We start from the raw sequence: 14,946 nt of genomic DNA on the forward strand, positions 1-14,946 counted from the left end.
TTGATGTCGTATACGTGGATTTTAGTAAGGCTTTTGATAAGGTTCCCCATGGTAGGCTCATGAAGAAGGTGAGGAGGTGTGGGATTGAAGGAAATTTGGCCAACTGGATAAGTAACTTGCTGTTTCATAGAAGACAGAGGGTGGTGGTGGAGGGAAAATTTTCAGACAGGAGGCCAGTTACCAGCGATGTACCACAGGGATCAGTGCTGGGTCCTCTGCTTTTTGTGATTTTTGTCAAGGACTTGGAAGAGGGGACTGAAGGGTGGGTTAGTAAATTTGCTGATGACACCAAGATTGGTGGAGTAGTGGATGAGGCGGAGGGCTCTTGCAGGCTGCAAAGAGAAATCGATAGGATGCAGAGCTGGGCCGAAAAGTGGCAGATGGAGTTTAACCCTGATAAGTGCCAGGTGATTCAGTTTGGTAGGACAAACTTGAATGTGGATTACAAGGTCAATGGCAAGGTTCTGAGGAATGTGGAGGATCAGAGAGATCTTGGGGTTCATATCCACAGATCTCTGAAGGTTGCCACTCAAGTGGATAGAGCCGTGAAGAAGGCTTATAGTGTCTTAGCATTTATTAACAGGGGGTTTGAGTTTAAGAGCTGTGGGGTTACGCTGCAACTAACTACACCGGACGGTGGTGAGACCACATTTGGAATATTGTGTTCAGTTCTGGTCACCTCATTATAAGAAGGATGTGGAAGTATTAGAGTGCAGAGGAAATTTACCAGGATGCTGCCTGGTTTGGAGGGTAGGTCTTGTGAGGAAAGGTTGAGGGAGCTGGGGCTTTTCTCTTTAGAGTGGAGGAGGATGAGAGGTGATGTAGTAGAGGTTTATAAGATGATGAGGGGGATAGATAGAGTGGATTGGTGGAGGCTATTTCCTTGGCTGGATGTAAGTGTTACTAGGGGGCATAACTTTAAGGTTCATGGTGGGAGATATAGGAGGGATGTCTGAGGTGGATTCTTCACTCAGAGTGGTTGGAGTGTGGAATGCACTACCTGTTGTGATAGTGGAGTCGGACACTTTAGGAACTTTCAAGCGGTTATTGGATAGGCACATGGAGCACACCAGAGTGATAGGGAGTGGGATAACTTGATCTTGGGTTTGGATATAGCTCGGCACAACACTGAGGGCCAAAGGACCTGTACTGTACTGTTCTATGTTTCTATCTATTAAGGCTTACACTTTGCTGCCATTGACTTGTATGGTAAGCAATCTTAGATCGATTCTAGAGGGTAGAGTTGCATTGAAGGGAATTGCAGTTAGTTGATACCAGGAAATGAAAAGTCCTGCGTTATTGTATGAATCAATATTCAGAAGTTTGGAATTGGATGGTGTCACTAGAACTTTATGAGCAGAGGAAATCCACTTCAGTATTAACCTGCACACATCTCTTGGTTCAGAGCATTTAGTGTCATTCACAGATTTCTAAAACAGAAACCAGTCTCACCTGATGGATTTACTAATCTCAAAGCATTGTAGAGGAAAATGAGTGTGGGAACCAATTGCCCAGGTATTGCTGCAAATTCATTTGATTAATTAAATGTAATGTGTATTTCATGTTCCTTGATCTTTACGAATAATACTTTTGTTGCTCTGTTTTTGTGGCTGTGCAATATGATTTATCATTTGGTTGATATATGTGGTCCTAAACAGGTAATGAATGGCGGAGCAGGCTGGGAGGGCTAAATGGCCTACTCCTGCTTCTATTTTCTATGTCTATATACATGACTATATACTATTTTCTATGTCTATATATAGACATAGAAAATAGGAGCAGGAGTAGGCCATTCGGCCCTCCCAGCCTGCTCCGCCATTCATTATGATCACGGCTGATCATCCAACTTGTTCCTGCTTTCCCCTATATCTTTTGATTTCTTTTGTCCCAAGTGCTATATCTAATTTCTTCCTGAAAACAAATGTTTTGGCCCCAAATGTTTTCTGTGGTAGTGAATTCCACAGCCTCACCATTGTCTGGGTGAAGACATTTCTCCTCATCTCAGTCCTAAATGATTTACCCGTAACATCAGGCTGTGATCCCTGGTTCTGCACTCCCCTGCCATCGGGAACATCCTTCTTGCCCCTACCTTGTCTAGCCCTGTTAGAATTTTATAAGTTTCTATGACATCCCCCCTCATTCTTCTAAACTCCAGGGAATACAATCCTAACCAATGCAATCTCTCCTCACGTGTCAGTCCTGCCACCCCAGGAATCGATCTGTTAAACCTTCGCTGTGCTTTCTCCATAACAGCAGAAAAACTTCCTTAGATACGAAGACCAAAACTGCACACAATATTCCAGGCATTGTGCCACCAAGGCCTTCTATAACCGCAGCAAGACATCCCTGTGTTTCCTCTCGCTATGAAAACCACTATACCATTTGCCTCCTTCACTGCTGACTGCAACTGCATGTTTACTTTCAGTGACTCTGTACTCGGACACCCAGGTCTCAGTGCATATTCCCCTGTCCCAATCTATAGCCATTCATAACAGTAATCTGCCTTCCTCTTTTTGTTACCAAAGTGGATAACCTCACATTTATCCAAGCTATACTGCATCTGCCATACATTTGCCCACTTAGTCAACTTGCCCAAATCACACAGAAGCATCTCTGCATCCTCCTCCCAGCTCACCCTCCCACCCAGCATTGTATGATCTGCAAATTTGGAGATATTACTTTTCATTCCCTCATCTAAATGAACATAGTGAGTAGTTCAGGTCCGAGCACCCATCCCTGCAGCACCCCACTAGTCACTGTTTACCACTTGGAAAAAGACCTATTTATTCTTTCTCCTATCTGCCAACCAGTTTTCTATCCAGCTCACTACACTGCACCCAATTCCATGACCTTTAGCTTTACACATTAATCTCTTATGTAGGACCTTGTCAAAAGCCTTCTGTAAGTCAAAATAAACCACATCGACTGGCTTCCCCTCCCCTCCCCCACTCTCCAATCCTCCCACTATTTTCCAAGTACTCTGCTATTAAATCGGCCACCAATCCAATCAATTTTCTCAACACCATTTCCCACAAATGCTGATTTCCTTCATTTCCTCCCTCTTACTAAACTTTGTATCCTCTAACATTTCTGTACATTATTTGTGTCCTCCTTTGTGAAGGCCAACAGTTTGTTCCTCATTATAAATTCCCCTGTGAGGGACCTACATTTGTTTCAGCAATCTTTTTCTCTTCACATAATTACATACACCCCTGTCTTAAAATTCAATGTTAGAGAGCTTAAAATAAAGCCATATGTCAAAGGTGTATTGCCTGGAATGTCTGATTATCTTTGGTTCAATGTAGATCTACAAGTTAACTCCATTTTGCAACATTTTAGCTGAGGGCATGTATTAATGGTTCAGTTTTTTGCAGGCAATCTATTTGGTTAGCATATAAAAGCCACACGCTTTACACATAACAAGTCTTTTGCGTAACCAGCCCACAGGCTCTTCTCCCTTTCAGACAGATCACATATCTAGGTTCTGCCTCCTGGTCGCTCGTGCAAGCAAGTTCTCAAAAATTGTCAAAACTAAAATCCTTGTTCTGCCACAGTCCTTTTCAATTCTGCCTCGGTTTTGTCTGACAGGCTGCCAGCAATACCAATGACTTATAACACCAATAAAATATAGCAGATGTAAAGCTGCAACTGAACTCCACAAGCAATTTTAAACTTAAGAAATGCTGAACGTTCCTTTTAATGTTCCTGCTCTTGTGCAGTTTAGTGCTGAGATAATGATGAGTTTATATCAAACCTAAATAAGAGCTCGATTGGAGTATGGCGCCCACTAATGGTATAGGAAGGAGGAAGGACATTGAAGCTTTAGGGAAGAAACAGTGCAAGTTTACAAGGATCATAGAATCCCTACAGTGCAGAAGGAGGCCATTCAACCCATCGAGCCTGCACTAACAACAATTCCACCCAAGCCCTATCCCCGTAACTCCACGTATTTATCCTGCTAATTTCCCTGATACTAAGGGGCAATTTAGCCTGGCCAATCAACTTAACCTGCACATCTGAGTTTATCCAGCACTTTATGTTTTTATTTGAAGTTTATTAAATCAATCATAGAATCCTTACACCGCATAAGGAAGCCATTTGGCCCATTGAGTCTGCACCAACTCTGTAACAGAGCATTTTATCCAGGCACTATCCTGTAACTCAACGTACTTTCCCCACTCAACCTAACCTGCACTTTGGAATGTGGGAGAAAACCGGAACATCCGGAGGAAACTCACGGTGACATGAGGAGAAAGTGCAAGCTGCACACAAACAGTGACCTGAAGCCAGAGTTGAACCCGGGTCCCTGGTGCTGTGTGGTAGCAGCACTAACCACTGGGCCTCTGTGCTGCCAGGATGCTGCTTGGGTTGACCAAATACAGATACAAACAGACCAATGCAGATTACAGAGCGACACAATAAACAGATTTGAACTTATAAAAGGATGGGACAACATAGCCAGAAGCAGACTGTTTCCTAGAGTTGAGAGACAAAGAAAATGGGGCAGTAGCTACAACATTAAATGTAAGATTCACAAATGAAAGAAGGAGACACTTCTTCACAAAAACAGCTGTGAGGATGTGGGGTCCAGTTCAACTTTGATGGTTCAGGCGAAAACATCAACATTCAAGGTTAGTTTGGATAAATATGTGAAGGAATAAGGGAGCAGGGTGAGTAATGGTGATTGGAAATATTTGCTTGTGTGGAGGTTAAAACACACCAAGAGCTAGTTGGACTGAGTAATGCATTTCCCTGCTGGAGAGTTTGATGTATTTCGATATATGAGCTACGAGAGCCCTACAGGGTGCTGTAAAATGACGGCAATGGCAGACTCATTGGATGCTCTCTCTGTAAGTCACAATGTTCCGCAGTCTGAGCAAAATGCACTTCTCCCCTTTCTGGCAAAACCCTTTACACAAATATTTCAGCAATGTGAACACAAGGCAGCAAGTCTTATTCCAGTCAATACATATGGTGAAAATGTCCATCTCGTGGCATGCTGTGTTAAAAGGCAGACACCACAAGAACATATAGGCCAGTGCAATATTTATTTTGCAAGTGCAATGATAATTTTGCATTGCTGGGGGAATGAATGACAACTTGACATTATACGGCATGATGTATGGTCCAACTGAAGTCAATGGAAATGAAACTTGGATGGGGTTGAAAGAGAATAGTTGGTCTAGTACTGCTGATACCTACATCACATGACCAGCCATGCTGCAGGTTCCCAGAGTTCAGTAATTCAGTCATATTGATTCACTCATCTCTTTGTATGTTCTTCAAGTGACTGTTTGACCATTATTGTCACTGCCAATAGCAACAGCCCTGGCTTAGGTTAAGAAGTAACGAGCCATTATCTTTCTCATAGGTGCGAAATGTGAATGAAATTGGGCATTAGGCTTGTAGCTAATTTAAAGAACTTTATGTTACTAAAAAGCCTTGCAATTATTGAGGACTTTAATTGCCCTAAAGTGATAATCAAAATTTAGAGACATTCTCAAAATGCAAGGAGGACTATTAAATTGATTGGCCGTGCTAAATCGCCCCTGAGTGTGCAAGTCAGGTGGATTGGTCATGCTAAATTATCTCTTAGTGTCCAATGATGTGTAGGTTTGGTGGATGGGCCATACTAATTTGCCCCTTACTGTCTAAAGATATGTAGGTTAGGTGGATTAACCATGCTAAATTGCCCCTTAGTGTCTAAAGATGTGTAGGTTAAATGGATTAGCCAGGATAAATGCACAGGGATACGGAGATCAGGCTGGGGGATGGGCCTGCTCCTTCAGAGAGTCGATGCAGACTTGATGGGCCAATTGGCCTCCTTCTGCGTTGTAGGGATTCTGTGCTTCTATGATTGATTCTCATTGCATCATATATCCAATAGAAATAATGCAAAATCAAAATATTACAAATGTTGGAAATCTAAAATAAAGACTGAAAATGCTGGAAATACTCAGCAGATCTGACCACATCTATAGAGAGAGATACAGAGTTAACGGTTTCAGCTCTGTGACTTTTCATCAGAACTAGAAGCTAGAAATATAAGAAGCTTCAAGCAAGTGAAAGGGGATGAGGATGGGAAGAAGAACAAAAGGGAAGATCTGGAGTGGAGGGCAGGAGAGATTAAATGGCGAAAGATTTCCTGGTGCAAGACCAAATGGAGTGAGGCAAGTTTAAAAAAAGAGCAAAAGATGTTTCTGGAAGAGGAACTGAACAGCAGCTGTCCAGGAGCAAAGGAATCAAGTGAGAAATGAAAGGGACAAGAAACAGCAAATAAAGGCAAAACGAAATGGGGTTGCAGGTTGTGATCTAAAATCACTGAACTCAATGGATTTTGAATAACAGAACAGGTCAAATAGGTCAAATAGGTGAGCTGAAGCTAAGAAAACATCTTAAAGTCAGATTCTGTTCATGTCACATTAAAAACTATAACCAAAGGATGGAATCAAAAAGAACAATTTTTGCAACTGCAATCCAACACAATTCAGTGGGGCGAAGAGGACTCAGTCCAAATTAATTAACTGTCAAAAATTGACAATCAAACAATGGGTAATCCCTGGGAGAAGTTCATATCTGAGGCTGATAAAGTAAAGATTAAACACAATGAAGTTCAGGAGAAAAGAGGAAATACTAAACACTTGAATTCTGTGGATAGGGAGGTTGGTACAAAAATTATTTTAAGAACAAGTTATGTGATAAGAACATAAGAACATAAGAAATAGGAGCAGGAGTAGGCCATCTAGCCCTTCGAGCCTGCCCCGCCATTCAATAAGATCCTGGCTGATCTGTCGTGGCTCAGTTCCACTTTCCCGCCCTCTCCCCATAACCCTTAATCCCCTCTCTTATCAAGAACCCATCAACCCGCGTCTTAAAAATATTTAGTGAGGCAGCCTCCGCCACTTCAACGGGCAGAGAATTCCAGAGATTCACCACCCTTTGAGTGAAGAAGTTCCTCCTCAACTCCGTTCTAAACCGCCTCCCCTTTATCTTGAGGCTGTGCCCCCTAGTCCTACTGTCTTTTTTGAGCGGGAAGAGTCTCTCCACCTCTATCCTATCCATCCCATTCATCATCTTATACGTCTCAATGAGATCTCCCCTCATTCTTCTAAACTCTAACGAGTACAAGCCTAGTTTATTCAGCCTCTCCTCATAGCTCAATCCCCTCAACTCCGGTATCAGCCTAGTACACCTCCTCTGCACTCCCTCCAGGGCCAAAATATCCTTGCGCAGGTGCGGCGCCCAAAACTGCACACAGTACTCCAGCTGCGGCCTCACCAATGCCCTATACAGCTGCAGCAAGACCTCCCTACTTTTATATCCAATCCCCCTCGCTATGAAGGCCAGCATCCCATTCGCCTTCCTGACCACCTGCTGCACCTGCAAGCTGGGTTTTTGCGACTCATGCACAAGGACCCCGAGGTCCCTCTGCACCGTCGCCTGCTGCAGTTTTTCGCCACGTAAGTAATAGTCCTTCCTACCATTCTTCCTACCAAAGTGGACCACCTCACACTTGCCAACATTAAATTCCATTTGCCATTTCCTGGCCCATTCGCCCAGCCTATCTAGATCCTTCTGCAGACTCTCCACACCCTCCGCACAATTTGCCTTTCCCCCAATCTTGGTGTCATCAGCAAATTTCGACACCCTGCACTCGGTTCCCTCCTCCAGATCATCTATATAAATGGTAAATAGCTGAGGCCCCAGCACCGACCCCTGGGGCCTGATAAATGTAAGGAAGAGAATACAGAATAAAATGGTGAGTCTAGAACATGAAGTTTCAAAGAACAGAATTGGGAGGGATGGAAGGGAAGGGAAAAGATTAGGAATCTGAGGGAGGATTATGTTCAGTGCTTGACATTTTACTCCTTTAAATGTCACCAGCTATTGCTCTGCCCACATAAATATTCTGTCCTGTTCATCTGTTTACTTCTGTCTCTGATCCTCCTGAAAGATGAAATTGCAATTGAGTGTTGGCACAAGATGGGCAATAGCCAGTCAGCAGCCTGTTTGCCACGTCATTTGATTTTTTTTCCCAATGATTTTAATGACAGAGCGTTACACAGATTTGTAGTATTGCTGAAGGCTAATTTCGCCTCCCCAGTCTGACAACATCTACACATTATCAATTTGCATTGACTTGTTGATAACAGCTCTTCATTCATTCAACCAACAAACTGCTTCCACACCATCAACAGGTTTACTGTGATCAGTAAAGTACCAACATTGTAAAATATGAGGTGTTAGAAGATGGCGATGTCTAGGAAATGGAGATTGAGGTTGGAATGCCCCCAACCCCCTCTACAAGGCAAATTTTGCCATGGGGGTGCATTTACTCAGGCAGGAGAGTGGGAACCCTGCTGTCCGCTCTGATTATGACTGCAGCGGGAAGGCCCATGAATGGCATTCCTACCTCATTGTCAATTGAAGCCTCCAAGTGGATAATTAATACTCACTCAAGGGCCTCATCCCAATGCCAGTGGTATTCATCTAGCAACAGGTGGGTGACGAGGGGGATTGGTGGAGAACACCATGCAGGAAGCCCAAAAACAAACCTAATCCAGTTTTCTTGCAGGCTTCAAGAGATTGTCTGTCTTCCAAAGGTACTCAAGTGCTTAACCGAAGGAACTGGCATCAGGAACAGGAGGTTCCACTGAGAGCCACCCTTGCCATTGCTGTCGAACCCCCATCCTGCCATCATTTACCTGTGATTTGGGTACCTCAGCGATCCTGGGCCTTGGATGGGCACATCCTCAAGCCACCAGCACTGCCAAGCAATGCACAGCTGCAGGCCTTTGACTAGACGGCAGCTTTCCATGTCAGAGATAAAGCAGGATTTTCATTCCCCACGGTCCCTGACCTCAGAGAATGCCCACTGCAGGCCAACTTTTCAGCATGCCTTCCTGAAAAGAGGTGACGTGGGACTCTCGCCAGACGACCTCCATGGCCTCTATTAAATACCACCCTAAGAAACTGCCAAATATTATTAGAGTCTAAAAATATTATCTCTAGCAGTTTGAGTTTTAAATGCCTGTGCAGAGCTTAAAGAAATTTCATCTGCTTAATGTCACCTACATGTTCATACAGAACTGAACCAGCGCCAGGAGTTCAAAACTCAGAGGTATACAAGATGCTACACAACAACCCAGAGGAAAGAAGTGAACCAAGACAATCTGGCTCCTTCCGAGCAATCCAAGATTACTTAGAGGCAGATGAAAGTGGTGAGCGTCATTGGCTTCCGGTCTTTAATAGTGAAGAATGATGGATTAGTTGGACATGAGAGATCCGATTGTGAAAAGTCATTGAATGATATTGTAAATGTTTAAACATCAGATTTGGGCATCTCTTTCATTCTCGCTGTTGCTTTGTTTGTGACATAGTGGGTGAAAGGATGCTCGGGCTTATGGGGTGACCCGCTGTACTCATAAGGCGAGATTCTCCAATCTCGACACTGGAGGTTAGTATCATGGGAAGGATGGGAAATCTAAAGAGCTGTTCAGAATCAATGACTTTCCCAATTTTTCCTTCTCACCCACAAAGATGTCTGCCAGTGTTGGGGGTCAAAAGATCCTGGATGTAGGACTTAATTCGACTTGGCTGTGGTGACAATAAAAGGGATTGTGAAAAAACTCAAAAGTATAGATCATTATTGTTTATACGTCAAGCAAAGGATATAGAAAGGGCTGATCAGACAACGATACTTGCTGAATTTTTTTACTCGTTCCTGGGGTATGGGTGTTGCTGGCTAGGCCAACATTTATTGCCAATCTCTGTTGGCATTTAAGAGTTCAACCATATTGCTGTGGATCTGGAGTCACATGTAACCCAGACCAGGCAAGGGTGGCAGATTTCCTTCCCTAAAGGACATTTGTGAACCAGGTGGGTTTATCTGACAATTGACAATGGTTTCATTGTCATCAATAGATTCTTAATTCTAGATTTTTATTGATTTCAAATTTCACATTTGCCATGGTGAGGTTCGAACCCAGATCTTCAGAACATTACCCTGGGTCTGTGGATTACTAGTCCAGCAGCAATAACACTGCCCCACCACCTCCCTGAAATTTATTACAGTTAATTTGTGTGGTTGACTCGTGGACAGTTCAATGGTGACTATTACAAGTCTGGAATTAATGATAACCATCAGTTTCACTTTCTGCCAAATGACCCAGGTACTCGTCCCATGGTTACTAAAAGTGTGAGGGCTCCAGTCACAAAAGTTGGTGCTTCAGCAGGAAGTGTGCAAAAGCTGCCACTGTGTGACAAGTGTGGAAATGGAATAGTGTAAGTATGTTTCAAAAGGAAGAAGGTTTTGCTGTGATAGCGACACGGTGAAGAACCCTGTTTGAAAGCAGGCTTTAACTTACTCCCGGGTGACTATTTCTGCCCAAGGCAGAAGTTGGAAATCACTTCCGGTGTTTTGAGTCACAACATCGCAAATATAACACAGGGGATGGGTGGGAAGGGAGGAGGGGGTGTGGGTGGGGGGGGGGGGGGGGGGCGGTTGGTGTTGGGAGGGTTCGGGGGTGGGGGGTGGTGGGGATGGGATAGGAATCCACCCTGCCTCTTTAGCTCCTCTTAAGTAATAATTTTATGAAATTACTTTTCCTAACTAACCCCGATTTCTTGCATTAGAACAAATCCACTATCGTGGTGTGAATTTAGCCCACTGTCCTCCTCCACTCTGAGACCAGATGCAAAACCAATCCAAAACTGCCAGGACAGCTGCAAGAATCTGATGTGAATTGAGTTTGCAGACCTTGTGATTTGGATGTTGGTTTACGTTTTACATTCCTTGAGAGATGTTCAATTAACCGTTAACGATTGTGGTTTCCACTGGGAACCATGGGAAGCCACCACTGTCATACAGCTTAAAGGAAGACACATTTTTCAGTTTCCTGAGTTGGATTCTAATAAAACAGTCACGCGAAAGAGCAGATTCTGACAGAGTAAAATTTTCTGCATTGAACAGAATTGTTCGTTTTAATACAGACTAACTTCCAGCTTACCAGCAATGCTTAACTCCCCATCATTTGCACACAGACGTTTAGAAGTTCTTTCATGGATGTGGGCATTGCTGGCTAGGCCAACAATTTCTTATCCATCCCGAACTGCCCTTAAGATGTGGGGGGGGGGAAACGTCTTCTTTTGCCGCTTTTTGTAAAGTGGTCATTCAACGACTTATAAAGGGTTTACAGAGGGTGCAGAAAGCAAGTCGTTCACCCCGTCCCTCCTTGCCACTCCCTGTGATTAGAGTTTATAAAAGGAACGCTGATTTTGGGTACCTTTCCAAAACTATCAATCATCATGGAATTCAACAATGCTCCTCCCCACATCCCCCCCCAACCGTATTGAAAAGGGGAGGTTCCATTGACCAAAACTTGTTCAGTGAACTAGTCTTTTGGACATTTATGAAGCATGGCTGTCCTGGTTCTCCCTTTTCCTCACCAGAAATAAGAGGAGCCTGAAAACTGTTGTTCCGTGATTGGAGAATGTGGGGGGGGGGGGGGGGGGGGTGGGGTGCTGTGAGGGGGTGTCAGAGTGTTGGTGGAGGAGGTGGGGGGGGTTGTTGGTGGGGGTTGTGGGGGAATATTGTGGGGGTAGTGTCAGTGTGGGGGGGGTGGTGGTGTGGGGAGTGGGCAGGGTGTGGGGGGATGTCAGTGTAGTGGGGGGGGTGCTGGTGTGGGGGGTTTGGGGGGTATCGGTGTGCAGGGGGTTGTGGGGTGTTTGGGGTGATGTGGACTGGGTGATAATCTGACATCCCAGGAGCTGGGTCAACAGACGTCAGTTTAATCCCATTCCCTTTATGTTCTGGTATTGAGGGCACAACCTGGCTATTCCTGAAATTCCGTCCAATTTTTCTCCTGAGAGGCCCTGTGAATCCAATAGCTGCTAGCATCAGGCACTGGTTTTGTTCTGAGCTCCTGAAGGTCCCAGTCTTAAGGACTGCCATAAGAATTCTCCTGTCAGCAATGGAGATCTTCTTCATCTTGACAAGGCTTGGCCTGCTCAGGGTTTCCCTGTAGGAGGGGAAGGGTACTGCCCCAAACCCTGACCATTACAGTGTGTGTGCTGCACTCTTACAGGAGCTGAGCAACAATTCCAAACAGAAGCAGAGAGACACACATACCCGAAGCAATAACTCTCATCTCTCTCTCCCTGAAACAATAACTCTCATCTCTCTCTCCCCGAAACAATAACTCTTGTTTCTCCCTCCCCGAAACAATAACTCTTGTTTCTCCCTCCCCGAAACAATAACTCTTGTTTCCCTCTCCACAAATGCTGCAGACATGCTGAGTTTTTCCAGCATTCTCTACTTTTGTTACAGATTCCAGCATCTGCAGTATTTTGCTTTTGTTTAAATGACCATCTCCCTGGCATCTGGGATGGGGTCAATAGCTGGCAAAGAAGAGGGTAGAAGTACCATGCCACCGCACTGCCAGCCAGACCAACTCCACCTAAGCACCCCCCACTTCCTCAAAAACGATCCACAAAAGGCCTAGCCCAGCACCTCTTTAATGTTAAACTTCAAAGAATGTTTGTGTATTTATTTGAATATGTCTAGCCCTGAAAATCCTCTCACCAGCACCCTTACTTATGCTATGAATTTTACAATAAGTAAAACAGATACTGTGTGACTTTTGAGGCTCCAACTGGTGGCACAGTGGTGAGCACTGCTGCCTCACAGCACCAGGGACCATCTGATTCCCGGCTTGGGCCACTGGCCGTGTCTGCGTGTGTTTCCGCTAGGTCCTCCAGTTTCCTCCCACACCCAAAGATGTGCGAGTTAAATGGATTGGGAATGTTAAATTGCCCCTTAGTGTCAGGGGTCTAGCTAGGGTAGATGCATGGGGTTATGGGGATAGGGCCTGGGTGGTATTGTGGTTGGTGCAGACTCGAAGGGTCGAATGGTCGCCTTCTGCGTTGTAGTGTTCTATAAACTCCAATGACCTTGGGCAGAATCTCTTGTCTTCTGGCCTTCTCCATTTTTCACTCACTCACCCTGGGTGACGAAGCACCCCCTGATTCAATTTCTCAGGAGACAAGCTTCCTGGACCAATTAGCCATGGGAGACCATGACCTGATTTTCATCCACCTATTTTACATCTGAATAATGGGTGGAATTTTCCCATCTCGCCTGCCAGAGGAATTGTAGCGGGTGGGACATGGACAAAGGTCCATTGACTCGGGCGAGATTTTTCAGCCTAGGGACGAAAGTAGCTGGAAAATCCTGCCCTAAGGGTGCATCAATGCCCAATTTCACCCCTGCTCACCCGCGGCCCCCCCCCCAGCCCCCCGCACCACCCCTCCACCCCCTAAACCCTCACCCAGTACTCTCCCAGTTTCTGAGTCATTAAAAACATCACCATGTTTCAGGGGTCACCAGGGGTCACAGTCTGAGGATTCAGTGTAGACCATTTAGGACAGAGATGAGGAGACATTTCTTCACCCAAAGAATGGTAAGTCCGTGGAATTCATTACCACAGGGAGTAGTTGATGCCAAAACATTGAATGTATTCAAGAGGCAGCTGGATATAGCACTTGGAGCGATTGGGATCAAAGGTTTTGGGGAAAAAGCAGGATTAGACTATTGAGTTGGATGACCAACCGTGATCGTAATGAATGGCAGGGCAGACTCCAAGGCCAAATGGCCCCCTCCTGCTGTGCTATCTTCTATGTTTCCATGTTTTGCACACTAACATAAAATAATTCTTCCCCACAGAGGAACAGTGGTCAAAGCCCGCGACAAGTATCGACACCCAGAATGCTTCATCTGCTCTGACTGTGGTATCAACCTGAAGCAGAAAGGATACTTTTTTATAGAAGGACAACTGTACTGTGAAGTCCATGCAAGAGCAAGGACAAAGCCACCAGAGGGATATGATGCTGTGCCTGTTTATCAGAATATGAAGGCCTAATTTTCCTGTCGAGGTTTGAAAGATTGGAGCCTTTAATCGAGAAGCCTGTCTTGTCGCTGTTTTGCTGCATCTCAAAATGTGGTTAATCTTTAAATACAGTCTTCCACGGCTAGATTATTTAGAAAATGCTACTTGTTCAATTATCCATGTTCATAGATTGCTATCTTGCAGACCTTACAGAAAGAAACACTGCTGTATGCGTTGGCACATTGATGCAACTAATTATATAAACAACCTGGTTTGTATAGTCACCTCTGTAAAAGCTATTGAATTAATGCACATTGTCCAATCAAATGCAAATAAAATATACTGAGCACCAAGCCTGTGAAACATATATTAAACAAATGTTCTGGCAGCCTTACATCATATTTTAGTGGTATTGTGATATTATTGAGTAGAATTTGTATTTGCCCGCTGTGGTATCTTTTGGAAGGAATGGTGATCTCCAAAGCCATCAGAAAGAACAAATTATTAACTGTATAAAACTACGTACAGAGAATGAGAAAGATGCTACCAATTACTTTGACTGGGGCTCCTTGACTATCTGGGAGAGCCCCGCTCAGCCCCAGGGTTCGCGCACTTTGGCCCAATTGGGCAAACCGGTCACCTGACCCTCCTAAACCCTGCCCCTTAAAGGGTCCAGCTAGTACACCCACATGCACAAAGTGATTCAGTCAGAAAGCTGTGGTGAACCCACAATTCTGTATTCTCCCACAGGACAGCATGGGGCACAGTGATTAGCATTGCTGCCTCACGGAGCCAGGTTCAATTTCAAGCTTGGATCACTGTCTGTGCAGAGTTCTCCCCGTGTCTGCGTGGGTTTCCTCCAGGTACACCGGTTTCCTCCCGCAGTCCAAAGATGTGTGGGTTAGGTTGATTGGCCATGCTAATATTGCCTCTTAATTTCAGGGGTATTAGCAGGGTAAATATGGGACCTGGGTGGGATTGTTTATGGTGCAGGTTCAATGGACCAAATGGCCTCCTTCTGCACTGTGGGGATTCTGTGCTATGGCACCCTGATTGGTTC

General features: G+C 44.7%; 1 protein-coding gene across 2 annotated transcripts in view; it reads left to right on the forward strand.

The window, feature by feature from the left end:
- pdlim3a (PDZ and LIM domain 3a) overlaps nt 1-14,287 on the forward strand; it is a 77,793-nt gene extending 63,506 nt beyond the window's left edge. For both annotated transcript variants that reach the window (XM_080189394.1, XM_080189393.1), the window contains exons 5-7: nt 9,088-9,221; nt 10,173-10,284; nt 13,724-14,287. In XM_080189394.1, the coding sequence (XP_080045520.1) occupies nt 9,088-9,221; nt 10,173-10,284; nt 13,724-13,919 (442 nt within the window). In that variant the 3' untranslated portion in view covers nt 13,920-14,287. The remainder of the gene's footprint in view (nt 1-9,087; nt 9,222-10,172; nt 10,285-13,723) is intronic.
- The last annotated feature ends 659 nt before the right edge of the window (nt 14,288-14,946 follow it).

Source organism: Carcharhinus amblyrhynchos, chromosome 5, assembly GCF_965287045.1.
Source record: "Carcharhinus amblyrhynchos chromosome 5, sCarAmb.v2.hapA, whole genome shotgun sequence".
Lineage (NCBI taxonomy): Eukaryota > Metazoa > Chordata > Chondrichthyes > Carcharhiniformes > Carcharhinidae > Carcharhinus > Carcharhinus amblyrhynchos.